At 44.1% G+C, this 18,055-nt stretch overlaps 1 protein-coding gene across 7 annotated transcripts in view; it reads right to left on the bottom strand.

The window, feature by feature from the left end:
• The window catches only part of ZNF638 (zinc finger protein 638), an 86,414-nt gene that overhangs the window by 44,218 nt on the left and 24,141 nt on the right, over positions 1-18,055 (bottom strand). For 3 of the 7 annotated variants that reach the window (XM_075931063.2, XM_075931068.2, XM_075931065.2), the window contains exons 5-15: positions 14,950-15,257; positions 12,581-12,930; positions 8,628-8,774; positions 7,926-8,057; positions 7,536-7,594; positions 7,314-7,375; positions 6,676-6,726; positions 3,130-3,201; positions 1,004-1,219; positions 846-917; positions 694-762 (exon numbers count right to left, since the gene is read on the bottom strand). In XM_075931063.2, the coding sequence (XP_075787178.2) occupies positions 694-762; positions 846-917; positions 1,004-1,219; positions 3,130-3,201; positions 6,676-6,726; positions 7,314-7,375; positions 7,536-7,594; positions 7,926-8,057; positions 8,628-8,774; positions 12,581-12,930; positions 14,950-15,257 (1,538 nt within the window). The remainder of the gene's footprint in view (positions 1-693; positions 763-845; positions 918-1,003; positions 1,220-3,129; positions 3,202-6,675; positions 6,727-7,313; positions 7,376-7,535; positions 7,595-7,925; positions 8,058-8,627; positions 8,775-12,580; positions 12,931-14,949; positions 15,258-18,055) is intronic. The other 4 variants (XM_075931064.2, XM_075931066.2, XM_075931067.2 and 1 more) reach the window with 4 other exon arrangements.

Genomic DNA, 18,055 nt, shown 5'->3' with positions numbered 1-18,055 from the left:
TTTTAACACAGAAACAGGGCCCTGCAGCCACGTTTCTGCAGGGCATGCAGGACAAGCTGGGGAGCCTACCTGGGGCTCTCCACTGCCTCCGCGGGCCAGATCCAGACTACAGGCCGTATTTTGCCCAGGCCTGTTGTAGAGTCTCCATCACTGGAGATATTTAAGAACAGGTTAGGCAGACATCTATCAGGGATGATCTAGATGGCACTTGACCCTGCCATGAGTGTAGGGGACTGGACTCGATCTCTTTTGGTCTCATCCAGTTATAATATTCTATGATTCCATGCTCATGCCTTTGCTCTAGCCACTTGTAAATAAGTAACTCATGATCCACTGAGTGCTACATATGAAAAGTGCTACTGTATAAGTAGGGATGTAAATTCCTGATTAATCAGTTAACTGGTTAAACTAACTGTTAACTGACTAAGTGGGATCCAGCCCCGGGGGGCTGCTACTGGCATCAGTGGCAATAGGAGGCTTCCAGCTCCATGGGGGCAGCCCTCAGCCCGCCTGTACTGGGTAAAGCATCAGCCAGTAAAGGTGATCCTTACCAGGTAACCCGTTCGTTACCTGTCCACATCCCAATATATAAGAGGTAAGTATTATATATCTTCAGGGTGCATATTTTGTCATTAGTTTTTCCCTAGCCCCAGCTGCAAAAAAGTGCTCATGTGTTTCTCTCCGTGAACCTACTTGAAACATTTTCCTTTTTGGTACTCTCAGTTGTCTTCACTTCCACGATGCTCTTGGCATCAAGATTTTCTATTAAAAAAATATTCCCATTTAGTTTGCAAAAACAGTCAGATTTATGATAGAAGCAAAAAACAATTCAGACTGAAGTTTACCTTCACTGGCTGTCGATTCCATAGATTGATTTGACTCCACCTCCACTGTGGGAGTCAGTGTAATTTTCTCTGCTAGAACAATTTTAAAGGAGCTGTCAGATCAACAGTAATTACACAAAACTTAATACATTTAAGATAGCGTATCATTACAAACTTACCTTGCACAGTTACTGGCTTACTAATTTCTTTGACCTCATCCTGTCCAGCTTTCTTACATTCTGTGGTCTTCCTAGCCTCTACAGCCTTCTTAGATTCTGCAGTCATCTTATTCTCAACAGTCCGCTTTGGATCTGCTACTTTCTTAGTTTTTGTATCCTTCTTTTTGGATTCTAAAGACTTTTTAGGATCAATACGCTTCTTTTCATTAAGTTTTGCTGTGTTGGAAAAGGGAGAATGAAGCATTCATTATTTCAACATTTAAATTGTCTAATTTGCAAACAAAGATAGAATACGAGGAGAGATTAAAGAGACTAGGACTTCTTAGCTTGGAAAAGAGGAGACTAAGGGGGGATATGATAGAGGTCTATAAAATCATGAGTGGTGTGGAGAAAGTGAATAAGGAAAAATTATTTACTTGTTCCCATAATATAAGAACTAGGGGCCATCAAATTAAACTAATGGGCAGCAGATTTAAAACAAATAAAAGGAAGTTCTTCTTCACACAGCGCATAGTCAACCTGTGGAACTCCTTGCCTGAGGAGGTTGTGAAGGCTAGGACTATAACAGGGTTTAAAAGAGAACTAGATAAATTCATGGAGGTTAAGTCCATTAATGGCTATTAGCCAGGATGGGTAAGGAATAGTGTCCCTGGCTTCTGTTTGTCAGAGGGTGGAGATGGATGGCAGGAGAGAGATCGCTTGATCATTACTTGTTCAGTGCACTCCCTCTGGGGCACCTGGCATTGGCCACTGTCAGCAGACAGGATGCTGGGCTGGATGGACCTTTGGTCTGACCCAGTATAGCTGTTCTTATACAGCTCTAGGCACGGGTGCAATGGGCTCTATTTCGTAGGTTTTATGTCCCGCTGGGACCTCATATTTTAAATGTTTATATATATATTTGTACTGTGTTTTTCAAAAAAATTTGCAAGCCACCTCAAATATTTTAAATAGAGGGGCAGGGTTAAAATAAATAAATAAATAAAAATAAACAAACAAAGCAAGCAAGCAAGCTCTGATCAAGGGCATAAGAGATTTAGATGCACCTGAATTGGTGCAGCCACAGGACAGCACTTAAAGAACTGATCTCTGTTTTCACAATGCCCAAGCGTACAGAAGATATCCAGTAGTTACTAATCATTACTATTTTCTGATGATTAAGACTCTGATAAGTAGGCTTTCCAATAAGTATAGGCACTTTATTCAGAAATATGCCAAATCCTGGCAGTGAGGGATGCTACTCTTGACTCAGTTCATTATCAGAACCTAGGATTCCAGGTGTCTGTTCTTTTCAAATAAGCATACTTGTGAGGAGAAAATGAGGCTGTCTACACACTGGCGCGATCTTGTGTCAAAGCGGCCGTTCTCGCGCAAAAACTTGCTGCCTGTCTACACTGGCCATGTGTTCTTGCGCAAGTAAACTGACGTTCTACTGTATAAAATCAGGGCTTCTTGCGCAAGAACTATGATGCTCTTGCTCAGAGGCCAGTGTAGACAGGCAACATGAATTTCTTGCACAAGAAAGCCCTATGGTTAAAATGGCCATCAGAGCTTTCTTGCTCAAGAGAGCGTCTACACTGGCATGGTTGCTCTTGTGCAAAAGCACATGCCAGTGTAGACGCTCTCTTCTGGAAGCGTTTTTGCACAAGAACTCTCCTGCAAAAGAGTTCTTGAGCAAGAAGCTGCCAGTGTAGACATAGCCTGAGAGTTCTAAGACTAGTGTTTCCAAAACTGGGGGAGGAGATGGGGAGTCAGCACAATGCCAAAGGTTAATCTTGGGAAATGGGGTTGAAAAGAGCTATGGCAACAGCTCAATGACTCTAGTCTCCCAATGCAAATATGTGGGTATAAGAATGGCCCATTTCTTGAAACCTACTCCTTCCCTCCCTACTCCTGTAGGCAAGGGTTATGCGTTGTTTGCAAAAAGCACTTAAGCACTGGTGCCATCATAAAACAATTGCTGCCAACAACATCCTGAGACAACTGAGGCATGATGCAATCTATTAAAATGGGGACTCCAAGGAGCAAGAATCTGGGTGGGACACTTTGCCTAACGAGCTTGTTTTAGAATTACAACAATTTCTGCATGTTTTCATTGAAAAGGTGAAAATTCTCATATGTCTTACCTGACGTGGTTGAAGTTTTCTTAGCTTTACTATCTGTCTGCATCACCTTTTTTTTGGTCACTTCATGTTTACCTAAGTAAAATATTTATAACTTAAGAACTCAATATAAGTAGGGGTTCTCAAACTGGCCTGAAGTAGTAATAACCAAATGGATATTTGGTTTCAGCTTTTTGCACCATACCCCCCACTATAAATACTGTTCCAGCACTCCTGAATATAAGTGGATATTATTACTTCTAATTAGTGGTATACAATTCACAGGACTTGCTTCATCCTTGACTGAAATGCAGCCAGCTCTGGAGTAAAAAGAGGCAACTATTTAACATTGCACATCAATACAACAACAGAGGCAAGAATCCCAACAGTAACCGCAGAGGGAGTTAGATAAGCAAAATGCAATTACTGGAATTGTAATTAGGTGAGGACATTAAAGTTAAACCTCATTCTTATAAAAAGTATCATGAGCTTTCGTGGGCACAACCCACTTCTTCAGATGACAGAGTGTTAGAAGTCCAGATCCAAGAATAAATAAGGGAAGTGGGAGGGCGGGGAGGAAAAAAGAAGACAGTGAGTAGATAAGCTTCAGAAGGATAGCCGAGTTAGTCCTTAACTGAACAGAAAAACTAAAAAAAATAGTCTAGTATCACCTTAAAGACTAAATAGTTACCAGAGGCTGATAACCAACCTATGAAGGTGCTAATGGTTCTTAAGTCATTAACATGTGGAAGATAATGTGCGAGCCATCTGGTTCATACCATTTGCATTATAATTAAACTTGTGAATGAAGTTAAGTTCCAACCCTTCTAGCACTCCTAGCTACCAAAACTACAAACCATGAGTAATATACCTGAAAATACCATCCTGACCACCATGGATGTAGAAGCTCTTTACACCAACATTCCACATGAAGATGGATTACAGGCTAACACTGCACACCTAGTTACAGGGCTCTGTGACTTTGTCCTCACCCACTACTTCCAATTCGGAGACAATTTGTATCTTCAAGGCAGCGGCACAGCCATGGGCACCTGCATGGCACCACAATATGCCAAAGTCTTTATGGCTGACCTTGAACAATGTTTCCTCAGCTCTCACCCCCTACCACCCTTACTCTACTTGCACTACATTGATGACAATCTCCATCATATGGACCCATGGGAAAGAGACCCTTGAAGAATTTCACAGGGATTTCAACAACTTCCACCCCACCATCAACCTCAGCCTGCATCAGTCCACATAAGAAATCCACTTCCTTGACACTACAGTACAATTAAAGGATGGAAAAATTTCCACCACCCTATACCGGAAACCTACCGACTGCTACACTTACCTTCATGCCTCTAGCTTCCATCCCAGACACATTTCTCAATCTACTGTATACAGCCAAGCGCTAAGATACAACCAGATTTGCTCTAATCCCACAGACAGAGACAAACACCTATAGGAGCTACGCAGAGCATTCTTAAAACTGAAATACCCACCTGGAGACGTAAAAGACAGATCGACAGAGCCAAAAAAAGTACCCAGACACAAACTACTTCAAGACAAGCCCAAGAGAGAAAACAATAGAATTCCACTCATCATCACCTACAGCCCACAACTTAAACCCCTCCAACGCATTATCAACAAACTACAACCTATCCTGGAACATGACCCCTCACTCTCAGAGGCCTTGTGCGGGGGGGGGAGGGGGCAATTCTCACTTACAGACAACCCCCTAACTTCAAACAGATTCTTTCCAGTAACCACCCAACACACCTCCATCATAATCATCCTGGAACCCACCCCTGTAATCAGCCCCGGTGCCAACTCCGCCCACACATCTATACCACCAATTTCGTTACTGGATCCAACCACATCAGCCACCAAGTCAGAGGCTCACTTAACTGAACATCTACTAATGTGATCTATGCCATCAAATGCCAGCAATGCCTCACTGCAACGTACCGTATATTCCGGCGTACAAGACGACATCTGATGTTAAAAAACATCCCCCAAAAATCGGGGGTCGTCTTGTACGCCGGATGCCCCGCCGCCGGAGCCCCTCCGCGGCTTTGAAAGCCTCGGGGGAAGCCGGCGGCGGGGCATCCCAGGCGCGCATGGGCTGCCCCCCCGCCGGAGCCCCTCCGCGGCTTTGAAAGCCTCGGGGGAAGCCAGCGGGGGGGCATCCCAGGCGCGCATGGGCTGCCCCCCCGCCGGAGCCCCTCCGCGGCTTTGAAAGCCTCGGGGGAAGCCGGCGGGGGGTCATCCCAGGCGCGCATGGGCTGCCCCCCCGCCGGCTTCCCCCGAGGCTTTCAAAGCCGCGGAGGGGCTCCGGCGGGGGCGCAGCCCATGCGCGCCTGGGATGCCCCGCCGCCGGCTTCCCCCGAGGCTTTCAAAGCCGCGGAGGGGCTCCGGCGGGGAGGAGGGGGGCAGCCCAGGCGCTCCTGGCGGCTTTGCTCCCGGTGCCTCTGGTCTGCTGGGGACCATCTCCAGCAGACCAGGGACACCGGGAGCAAAGGAGGCGGAGGGGCGCTGGGGTATAAGATGAAACCCTATCTTTTAATTAAAAAGATAGGGGGTCGTCTTATACACCCAGTCGCCCTATACGCCGGAAAATACGGTATACTGGCCAAACTGGACAGTCTCTGTGGGAAAGAAGTAATGGACACAAATCAGATATCCCAATAGAGCAATTCACAAAAACCTGTTGGAGAACATTTTAATCTTCCTGGACACTCATTAATGGATCTTCAAGTCGCCTTTTGTTTCAGACCAATTCCACAAGTCAAATGCACAGAGAAGGCTTGAACTTAACTTCATTCACAGGTTTAATTCTTATGCAAATGGTATGCACAAGGATATTGGATGGCTCGCACATTATCTTCCACATATTAATGACTTAAACCAACCAACCAACCAATGAAGGTGCTAACAGTTCTTATCAGCTTCTTGTAGCTATTTGGTCTTTAAGGTGCTATTAGACTATTTGTTGTTTTTTTAGTTTTTCCTGTTACAGACTACCTTGGCTACCTCTCTGAAGCTTATCTACTCAACGGACTCTCTTTTTTTTTTTTCTTCCTCCCCCTCCTTTTCCCTCCCTTATTTATTCTTGGATCTGGATCTCTAACACTCCTGTCATCTGAAGAAGTAGGTTGTGCCCATGAAAGCTCATGATACCATCTACTTGTTTTGTCAGTCTTTAAGATGCTACTAGACTATTCGTTGTTTTTTAAGTTTTTCCTGTTACAGAACAACACAGCTACCCCCTCTGAAGCTTACAAAAAGTGTTCTTAATGATCACTACTAATCAGAATCTCAATTTTACACCTTAACTGAAAAAAACAGCCACTAAGGCACTGGATTCAATAATGATACAAGGAAAGCACCACCAACTAAATTAACAACAACATGTATTAATACACCTGACTGGTTTTCCAATCAAATACTAACTTGTTCCCATCCTGTTTAAGAGTAGCTTGAGAAAGCGGAAGGAATACCACCTGGCGATATGGCTATTTAGTTACTTTCAAATGCGTATTTTTTTAACAAAAATCTAAAACCTACCAGCAAGTTTAACTGCTCTTGTTGTGGTTTGTCCAGTTTTTGTTAATTTTGCTGAAGTAACAAGAAAAATGTGTCATTACAAATCCTAAAGCAGAAGACTATTTTCACTTTTAAAACATGACAAAGCCTTGCACCAAAAAGTTATAAAGCCCTATCTTAGCAATGGTCTTCAATATTTCAAAAGAGTAGTAGCACACTGACAGATCAAAGCTAGGTGTGCACAGGGATCTAGAAGGGAGCATAAAGCACCTTGCAGCAGTGTCTCCTGAGGGGAATAACTGATCAGCACGTGTATGTATCTCGGAGGTGGCTACTGCTTATGGGGCTAATCGACAGCCTATTAAATTAAAAGAAAAAACACTGATTTTATAGGACCATAAATACCATACTCGTCTTTCACAGATAAAAGCATACAACTGGTTATCTAAAACTTATTGGAACGTAAGGAGTTAGGGATGCATTAAACCACATGCCCCCTCAAGAAAATTATTATAAGAGGAAATTTCAGGGACAGATTGTTTCCTTGTCTCCGCTTCGGGCCTGCTTTCAGGTCACAACCACAATAAGTTAAAAAAAAAAAAAAAAACTATTAGCCAAGGACGAGAAAAGGGAAATATCAGAAAGTGACTGGAACTCACCTGCAGAAGCAGCTGCAGTAGCAGATTTAATCTTCTTAATAGTAGCGCTATTTCCCTCTTTTCTAATACGAGAAAGAAACAGGATCAGAGAGGACAGTAAGTTTTTAAAAAACAATTTCACAAATGTGAAAACAGAAAGAAAATGCATTTCCGCTTTGCATTTTACTATTTTGAAGAACTACAAGCAAAAGGTGGTAGTTGCTATGCACGCATCTCACTTACTTTGTACTCAATGCTGCTTTTTTTATACTCTGTGTCATCTTCTTTACACTTACTTTGACCTGTAATTTATGTAAAGAATATGAAATAAACCTTTACTGTGTTTTCTACATCTTGCTATTTACCACAGACTACATTTTTTATGGCTTGGAAAAAAATATTACATTAATCCCATTTATCCATAAACATCCATCTTTTTCCATAAGACAGACAAAAAAACCACAAGAACTGGAATCAGATAGAGTTACATTTTTTTAAAACTACTATTCTTCCACAGAGGGAGATCCGTACAAATCTAATTGCTCAAAGCAATCTGTGGTATTAATAATTTTCTAAAGCTATTGTAAGAATGCAACAACAAAACATTACCCTAATCTCCAACATCCTACTTACCTGGCCAGGAAGTATTTTTGGCTTTTCTGCTATACTTATTTTCACACGCTTCCCATTTACCAGCACCGGCGCTGTTTCACCATACTTCACAGCTGCTACCACTGCCTCTTTATAGTTCATTTCTAGGAAGGCCTACAATAAATTGCAAGTTTCTTTTGAAATATTTGCTATATAGTTGAAAGCTGAAACAAATTATATTTTGTTTTAGGAAATCTGTTCCACTATTTGATCTGAGGAAGTGGGTCTGGCCCACGAAAGCTCATCACCTAATAAACCATCTTGTAAGTCTTTAAAATGCTACATAGTTCTGGTTTTTGTTCACACCATGTGATCCTTAAGGAAAATACATACACAAGTCTGAAATTTGTTGAAAAATATCTGGATTAGAGTTTTATAGGAAGAAACTTTTAAGATGTATCAAATATCTAGACAATTCAACAATTCTCAGCTCAGAAAACAAGCAAGACTTATTTTCACATTGACAGAACTAACATGCCTGGTTCTTGCAAGACTGCCTATGGCATCTTTAATGTCTAAAACTGGTTAACTGTCCTCATAGTCAAAGAGCTTTGGAACAGAGAACTGACAGGATTCCATTGATCAGCATATTTTATTACTACGTTAAGAGCATTGTACATTTAAGGCACTGTAAGTATGGCATACAGATTTCACATCTTGATAGGCACCTCAGAACATGCTTACCTCATTTCTAGAGCGAAGCACCAGGAAGTCACTCACTTTACCAAATGGCTGAACAATTTTTTTAATATCTTGATCTGAAAAGCCATCATCAGGCAAATCTGTTATATGAAGAACTGTGCCACAACTCAAAAGTTTCTCTCTCAATAACTGTAAAAAAAACCAAACAATTTTCTAAGCCGCATATTAAAAAAAATGCTTTGAATGAAAATCATTCCAAGTTTGAAAGCAGATAGACTGGTAAGTTTACTCTAGTATTAAACAAAACTGCCAAAAGTTGACTGTAAATCCATCCTCTCTTCTTTTGTAAATACGTCTAACCCTGTTTTAACTTACCTGTAAAACATGGTGTGGGAACACAGTATAATGCAACATTAATTTTATGACCTATTTTGAATAAGAGGACTCAGATTTTCAAAAAGTGTTAAAGTTTTAAAATCCTTTTATGTTGTTCGGTCTTATCAGGAGCTTCACAGGTTCAAAATACTACAAACGTCATTAGTGTCATGTGGATATCATCTTTTTAATTTATTTTTATCCTGTTTAGAAAGATAACATGTTCTCTTTGTTGTACACTTTGGTGACAGGAAAGTACTTGCTTCTAGCAGCATGACCAGTTGTATCCATCACAGTTAAACAGTGGTAAATAAAAATATTTAAAAAATCTGCAGATCACACACTAGGGATGTGTAAACGTGTACACGGTTAACCGATGGGCCTGGGTTTCACCCATTCTCCCCGCCCCCACCCCAGCTGCTGTCTCTGTATTAATACATTTATGAGACCAGAGGTTATATGGTTAAATTATTCAACTGGCACCCAGAAGATCTGGGCAGGCAAATCTAATCTTTCCTTTACCTGCTGTGTCTATTTAGACTAAGTTGCTCTGGACACGGTCTGTTTCTTACCGGTGCTTAACACAATGGGGGCCCAATTTCAGCTGGGGCCTTTAGATCAGGGGTGGGAAAGAGGCTGCCAGCAGGCTGGATCCAGCCTGCCAAGTCACCAGATCTGGCCCGCAGCCAGCCAGCCAGAACCCTTAGGCAGACAGCAGCTCACGCTTTAAACAGCTGGCTGCTGTCCACTCTGGACGGCTGGGGAGGGAGGAGGGAGGCTATGCACACTGCCCCTGCACCACAGCAAAATCTCTCAGCTCCCATTGCCATTTTCTAGCCAATAGGAGCTGAGAAATTTTGCTGGGGGCAGGGGCAGCATATGAAGCCTCCCTTTCTCCCTATGCCCGGAACAGAATCACATGGAGAAGCCAGCCAACAAACTTTATCAAAGAGACAGACAGCCTGCCTCAGGTTCCTGAACCTAGGTAACTGCCTCCCAGCCAGAGCCTGCCTCTGGCACCAAAACGCACTCTTCCCCCACAACTACCTGCCCAGGTCACTACACAAAACCTCTGTACCCCTTTCCCCCTTCTCCCAGGTCACAAATCCCTCCCAGACCCTGTACCCCTCCTATATCCCTCCCCAAGTCCAGAATTCTCTCTTGCATCCTTACCCTCTCCTGGATCCTGCACCCCAAGCTCCAGCCCCAAATCACAACCCCGTCCTTTACCCAAACTCTCCCTCAGACCCCACGCCCCTTCCTGCACCCCAGACTCCCTACTCCAAACTCCCTTCTGCACCAAAGCTCCGTCCCAAACCTTATACTCCCTCCACAGAAGTTCAGCCCTTGTCCTCTTGGCATGGCCCCCCATTAAAAATTAGTGCCCACCCCTGCTTTAGATACTACTGTAATATACATTGTTAACGCAAACATAAATGAATGAATAAGGACTATGGATTAAACAGTATTGAAACAAGCACTACAAAAAATGCCTAGAGAGAGATCTTGGAGTCATTGTGGATACTTCTCTGAAAATACATTCGATGTGCAGCAGCAGTCAAAAAGCAAACAGAATGTTAGGAATCGTTAAAAAGGCATAGAGAATAAGACAGTATCTTATTGCCTTTGTATAAAACCATGATATGCCCACATCTTGAATACTGCATACTGATGTGATCATCTCGTTTCAAAAAAGCTCTCCGGGCATTGGAAAAGGTTCAGAAAAGGGCAACAAAAATTATTAGGGGTTTGAAACGGGTCCCACATGAAGCAAGATTAAAAAGACTGGGACTTTTCATCTTAGAAAAGAGGAGACGGGGGGGAGGGGAGGGACGACAAATATGATAGAGGTCTATAAAATCATGACTGGTGTGGAAAAAATGAATAAGGAAAAATTATTTACTTGTTCCCATAACATAAGAACTAGGGGTCACCAAATTAAATTAATAGGCAGCATGTTTAAAACAAACAAAAGCAAGTTTTTCTTCATGCAGCGCACAGTCAACCTGTGGAACTCCTTGCCAGAGGATGTTGCAAAAATCAGGACTTTAACATGGTTCAAAAAAGAATTTAGATAAATTCATGGAAGTTAGGTCCATCAATGGCTAATTAGTCAGGATAGGTAGGAATGGTGTCCCTAGCCTCTGTTTGTCAGAGGCTGGAAATGGGTGAAAGGGGGGCATCACATGATGATTCTGTGTTCTGTTCACTCCCTCTGGGGCATCTGGTATTGGCCACTGTTGGAAGACAGGACACTGGGCTAGACGGACCTTTGGTCTGACCCAGTATCGCCGTTTGTATGCTCTATTAATTGGTCAACAGTGCATTGTTCCTATTTCTAAGGCCCGAAAAGTAAACTCATGCCTGGAAAGCTGTCAGAGTCAGAGGTCAGAATGACCTATATGCATCTCCAAAATAATTTTCGGCTTTCAATATATTGTGTTGCAGTGATGTTCCCTCTAATGTGTCCATTCACAGGCAGAACCAATTTTGTTGCTCTGTGCACTGAGGCTTGTGAGGATTTGCACCACCAGAAGAAACACATGCTGCCAGCTGTGGCTGCTCTGAAATTCATCGGGCAGCATTTGACTCTCTCCTGGGAGGTGGCTGTCCAAGCGCTCAGCTTACAGGGAACACTGTGTTGCAGTAGTGTTTATCAAGCTCACTAGCAAACAGTAAATTGCTACATTTAGACTATAATCTCTACTATACAAAGCCAACAAACCAGCTGTTTCAAGGGAACAATTACACCTTTTTCCACATGATCCCCTTGAAGATGAGACATACAGGTTGGACCTCCCTGGTCTGGCACTGCTGGGGCCAGGTGTGGTCAATGCTCCCCTGCTGGCTGTCCCACTCCCAAGCTGCCAAGGCTGGGGTTCCTGCTCGCTGCTGCCGGGTGTTCCCCAGGTTTCCCTGCCAAGCCACACAGACACCACCACCCCTGCTGCCACTGGGGATTCCCCAGGGCTCCCCATCCAAGACTCACCTGCTGCCGCCAGGCCCCGCTGCCACTGGGGGTTCTCTGGCTGGGAACACCCAGCCACACCAGCCCCACTACCACTGGGAATTCCAGGGTTCCTCATCTGGGATTCCTTGGCCTCAATAATGCCAGGGAGTTCCCCAGCCCTGTCTGGGGCCACCCAGCTGCCTGGCTCATAGCTCGCTGGATGTTTCCCAGGGTTCCCTGGCTGGAGATGCCCAGCCACCACCAGCCCCACTGCTGGAGCCAGTCCTGCTCCCGCTGGGGCTTCCCCGAGGCTTCCTGGCCACCACCTTACCCTGCTGCGGCAAGGGGTTCTCCAGGTGGGGAAGGGTCTCCCCATTTGCTTCCTGGTCTGGCTAACATCAGGGGTTCCCTGGCCAGGGAGGGAACTCCCTGTTCGTAGCCTGGTCCTACTAATGATGGGGGTTCTCCAGCTGGGCCGCGGCTCCCCAGCCGCCACCTGGCCCAGCCACAGCTCCCCAGCCCTGAGTGCTCTTAGCTGGCTCCCGCTCTCCACCTCCAGGGCTCTTTGGTCCAGCAACATCTGTGGCACCGAAGGGTCACAGAGCTGGGACTTTCAACCTCTATTAACCACATTCTTAAAACCACAACAGAAAATACAGAAAACACTGACCCTATTATAAGGAGCAGGACGAGGAACTTTGGTTTCCTTTGCAGCTTTCCCATCAAAATTTATCTCCCTCTTTTCCTGTGCATCAGCAGTTTCAGATTTCATTTTAGAAGCAGATGAGCCAGGCACAGACGATAAATCTTTCTTCAAAGTCTTGTGATGACCTGTAGCATTTAGTGGCTTTTTCATAGTTCCAGGTACCTTTCCTACGCCTGACATCCCTCGTGCAGGTGATGCTTTTCCTATCCCTGAAGACCCTTGTCCAGCTGCTTGAAGCGATTTCTGTTTATTGAATTCTGCAACGAAACTGGCTCCCAAACTTTTTACTACAGCCTCCAAGGCTGCCTTTTTATCTGAGGAAAAGAAAAACAACGTTCTTACAATACAGTACATTGATTGTCAGTCAGTTTCCCAAGCAGAATTGCAGCTGTAAAAAACTGCTTTATCTAAACAAATCTGATAATTTCGTAGAAAGACAAACAGGAACCTAATATTTTTAATCAAGTTTGTTTTCTTTCTTCGTCACTGTATATAATTAAAACTGTAGCAAAAATAAAAGGTTATTTTACCATTAATACTGCCTATTTTCTTTCAGCAACGTTTTTATAGACTGAGTAAGGGAAGCAGACCACAGTTTCCAATCCCAAAGGTGCGCAGTACTACTAGGCCGCAACATCTGGATTGCAAGCACTGCCGGATAAATTTTCAATCCCTAAACATTGTTTTAATTGCAACTTAAAAAAAATTCACACACAATTTTTTGGGGTAAAAACGTGTGTAAACCAGGCTTAGATTCTGGGCCTTAACCAACCACACAGAATATTCCCTTAAACACAACTCCATTTTCATAACTAAGTTGCACACACAACTGCCCAAAAGAACAGGAACTTTTCTTTAAGAGGTACACACACATTCATGCTGGGTGAAACCAAGTGAGTGGCAGATAAAAGGAAAAGAAAATCACAAGGGTCCATGGGTACTTTCTATTTCTAAAACCTTCCAGGATAGGATTTTTTAAACCCTATCCTGCTCATCACTCCCCAAACTAGCTTTTAAAAACAACGCTTTCAAGTGTGAAAGAATTAGCAGCGACTTCAACATCGTTTTCTCTGTTCCTCCTCCCCCTGCACTACCTCCAGCCCTCTCCTCTATTTGTTGTCCTTTCCAGTGTGTGCTTCTGTGTCTCTCTCCTCTCTTATAGACTGCAGTGGCCAGAGCAGCTTTGCGATTATTATGTTGGAAGACGAAGGGGTGTTAAAATGCTCTCTGCCTCATTGATCTAAGAGTGAGTAGTATGCAATGAATATGTTCACTCAGCAGGCTGTATAATCCCCTCTTCTCACTGCTAATATGGCTGGAAGGTGGCAGGCTCAGATCTTGCAGATGACATAAGTAGGGAGGAAGTACTGATGTCTTTCATGAAATCTAGAAGCTTTGATAATGTCATCAAGAGTTAAAATGGTACCAGAATGACATTCCACACTGTTTTCGGTGTTCCTGAGGTTTAAAAGAAAACTTTTGCAGGAGAACAAGAAATCTGAAGTATGGGAATTGTTAAAACATAGTTCAGTTCACAGGGCCCAAGAACAACATCAGCATACAAAACATAATGGTCTGAAAACTGACTACGCTTATTATCAGGGCTCGACAAACCGCTGACTCTATGCGCCCGTGGCGAGTAGATTTCAGCCGGTCGCTCCGTGTGCCCCATTCACCAGCGCTGCGCACATGCACAGTGCCGGTCTGGTGCATGCACGGTGCTGGGCTGGTGAGTAGCTCTCGCCACGGTTTGTCAAGCCCTTCTTCTTATTAAATAACACTAAAATTACTATATATGAAAGACCAAAGAAAAACTCTTTTCTCCAGAATTATTCCAGGCAATTGATAGCAGTTAGTGTCTTGGCCAACTTGACTTAAGTGTTCAAAAAAGAACTACATAAGGAGAAAAGGTTCAATGGCTACTGGCCAGGAGGGGCAGGGATGGTGTCCCTATCTCTGTTTACCAGAAGCTGGGAATGGACAACAGAGGACTGGATTGCTTGATCACCTGTTCTGGTCATTCCCTCAGTGACACCTGGCTCTGGACACTGTTGGAAGACAGGACACAGGGCTAGAAGGATGTTTGGTCTGACCCAAGTATGGCCATTCTTATGTTAGTGAACTGTGAGTTTCACTATTTCCATTGTACAGTCAGTTTCGTATGCGTGCGTGCGCTCTCACAAAGCAACAGGGGTAGGGGTGTTAGAAACACAAGACTGAAAACGATAAAAAAAAATTGGCAGGTGGGTTCCAAGACAGGTAAAGTTCCTGAAACTTCAGATGTTTTCCATTTGATGTTTGCCCTTTAATTTCAGTAATACCCATCTACTGACCTGGAGATCTAGCTGTCCTCCTTGATGCCCATTCATTGCTAGCAGATCGCTGGGGTCGTGGACTAGACCTCAAAGGATTTCTGGATCGTTGTGGTGACCTAGACCTGTGCCTAGGGCTAAGACGACGCATCTGCCTTGGACTTCGACTTCTTGGTCTAGCTAGCCTGAAACGGCCAGGGCTCCTGGATCGGGATCGAGACCGGCGAAGAACATGGCCAGAGCCTGATCCTCTTGAATGCCTAGGACCAGGACTAGCAGAATTAGAACGTCTCTTTGGGGTCTGATTTTCTTTTCTGTCGCCTTCATTTCTGTGAAACAAAAAGTAGATTACAAGGATATCCTAAGTAATTCCTTATCTAATCTGAAAAGGATCAATTTAAACTGTCTGTTGAAACAGACTTGTGAAAATAAAACTAGAACTGGAATAGGACTAAGTGTGCTTCCAACTCCAGTAACACAAGCTCCTTAACATTGAAGCAGAAATTGAACTGAAAAGAGGTGAGTAAGACAGAGGTGGCAACATATGAACGGAGAAGAGGAAGATACTAAAAACTAATTCCAAAGTGTTGAGCAGAAGAGACAAGGAGGATGGTGGTGCTGTCAACAGAGGAGGAGAAGAGGGTTGATCAGAAAAAAAATAATTATGTTTTGACTAAGCTGAAATTGAGTTTTGTGCTGGGCAAACTGGGACAATATGCCCACAGTTGGACACCTGGGAAAGCACAAATGCAACATGCCAGGATTTAAGTAAATATTAGAGAGCTGCAACCAGAGGCTTCCTAAATGTGGGTAAACAGCCCTTTTCACCTGCATGGTGATTCTGTCTTTTCTGCATTGTTTTATGTATCCCCTATATGGGGGGGGGGGAGCTGCGCCCTTCCTAAAGTGCACCTGGGGTATGGAAAGCTTCAGGCTGGCGCAGTTCCAGATGGGGAGGGGGGGAAAGAGGGTGCATGCCCCCAGCCAGCCTCTTTCACCTGCCTGGTGATTCTCTCCCTTTTATGAGAAGCAATCCCATTCCAGGCACATCCTGTTTTCCTGGCACAACCAAACCCTTACCTTGCTTTAAGTTATGATAAGAAGAAGCTGCACACCAAATTTGGTGGTCCTAGTTCTTATAATTTACAAGTTCTTGAGCAAACAGACAGACCCTCCACTAGGACAAACTCTTAAATACAGTAAACTTCCGATAATCCAGCACCTTTAGGACCCAGGGGGTACCAGATTATCAAATATGCTGGACTATCGGAAGGGTGGGCTATGAGAGGCCTGGAGTGGGGGTATGAGGAGGGGCGGCGCTGCAGCGGCAGCACCCCAGCCGCTCTGCAGCAGATGTCCCCAAGTCAGCCGCTGCTGAAACTGACCAGCGGCTGACTCCTGGAAGCCCGGGCAGAGCAGCTCCAATTGTACCACTGCCTGGAGCACTTCCAGGTTCCAGGTAGTACCAGACTAGCAGGAGTGCTGGACCACTGGATGCCAGACAACTGAAGTTTTACTGTATATGGTAGACCACACAGAGCACGTCAGCACTCAAAAATCATTAGCAACAACTTCCACTTGAAGTTCCCACAAAATTATTTCTTCACTCAATCTTTCAAAACTTAGCCATATGTAATCTTCAGGGCTCAACAAATACACTTGCCCGCGGCAACCTGTTATAGCCAACCTGTTCTTAAAAACCCTCCAATCATAGGGACTCTACAATCTTCCTTGAAAGCACACTCTAGAGCTTAAACTACCCTTATAATTAGCAAGGGTTTCTGAATATTTAACACAGCTCTTAACTTACTGCAGATTAATCCTGTTACTACATACAGTCCCACCTTCCATGAATATGAAGAGCAAATGATCACAGTCTTTTTTATAACAGTTCAACATATTTGAAGACTGTTTTCATGTTCCCCCTCGGCCTTTTTTTTCCTCCAAACCAAATATTCCCAGTTTTTTAACCTTCCCTCACAGGTCAAGTTTTCCAATACCTTTTATCACTTGCTGATCTCCTCTAACATCTCTGCAACTTAACCACAACTTTCATAGAGTGTGGTCCCTAGAACTGGACACACTGCTCCAACTGAGGCCTCACCAGTGCTAAGCAGAACTGGACAAATACCTCCCATGTATTACATACAATACTCCTGTTAATAGAGTACATGAATATTATACCCCAGAATATTAGCCTTTTTTGAAAATGCATCGCATTAAATTTGTGATCAACTATAACTCCTAGCTCCTTTTCAAAAGTACTACTACACGGCTAGTTATTCCCATTTTATAGTTGTGCATTTCGTTTTTCCATCCTAAGTCAAGTCCCTTTCACTTGTTTTTTGGTTTTCCTCTTCCATAATTCAAATAAATGCTCCCATTTGCCAGTCATTCTGAATTCTAATCCTGTTCTCTGAAGAGCTTGCAACCTTCCAGCTTGGTGTCATCCACAAGTTTTATAAGCACTCTCTCCACCCCGTTATCCAAATCATTAATGAAAATATAGACCAGTACGAGACCCAGGACTGACTTCTGTGGTATCCCGGAAGGTACATCCTTCCAGATTGACAGCACTTATTGATAATTACTTACTGATTTTGGTCTTTCAATCAGATAGCGATCCCATCATATAATACAAGGTGGGCCATATTTTTGATTGGGGGCCATTCCAAGAACCTCCCAAGTGGTCAAGGACTGCACTCTTCCATGATATTAATATAGAAGGTGCAGGGTCTGAGATGGAGACGGGAGCTTACGGTAAGGTACTGGGGTGAAGGAGAGGGGGGGTGTGGTATCTGGGAGGAAGTTAGTGTGAAGGAGGGGGTTCTAAACCTGGAGCAGGGACTGGGGCACAGGGGTTTGGGTTGTGACCTAGGGCAGGCAATTGGGGTGCAGGATCTGGGAGGGGGCATGGGTGCAGGAGGAGGGACAGAGGATTTGGATTACATGGGATAGGGAGACAGGAGTGAAGGAGCAGAGGGTACACCAGAGGCTGAGAGAGCCTCCCTGGGTGACTCCTAGCCAGCAGCCCAACAGGTACTTTGCCTTCCATTCTCTGGGCAGGCCACTCAAGAGCAGCTAGCTGCAGGACCACAAATGTCTGAACACCTGTGAGCTGGAGGGG

The sequence above is a fragment of the Pelodiscus sinensis genome, chromosome 4 (assembly GCF_052426305.1).
Source record: "Pelodiscus sinensis isolate ZL-2025 chromosome 4, ASM5242630v1, whole genome shotgun sequence".
Taxonomy (NCBI): domain Eukaryota; kingdom Metazoa; phylum Chordata; order Testudines; family Trionychidae; genus Pelodiscus; species Pelodiscus sinensis.
This window is presented reverse-complemented; position numbering and strand designations above follow the sequence as displayed.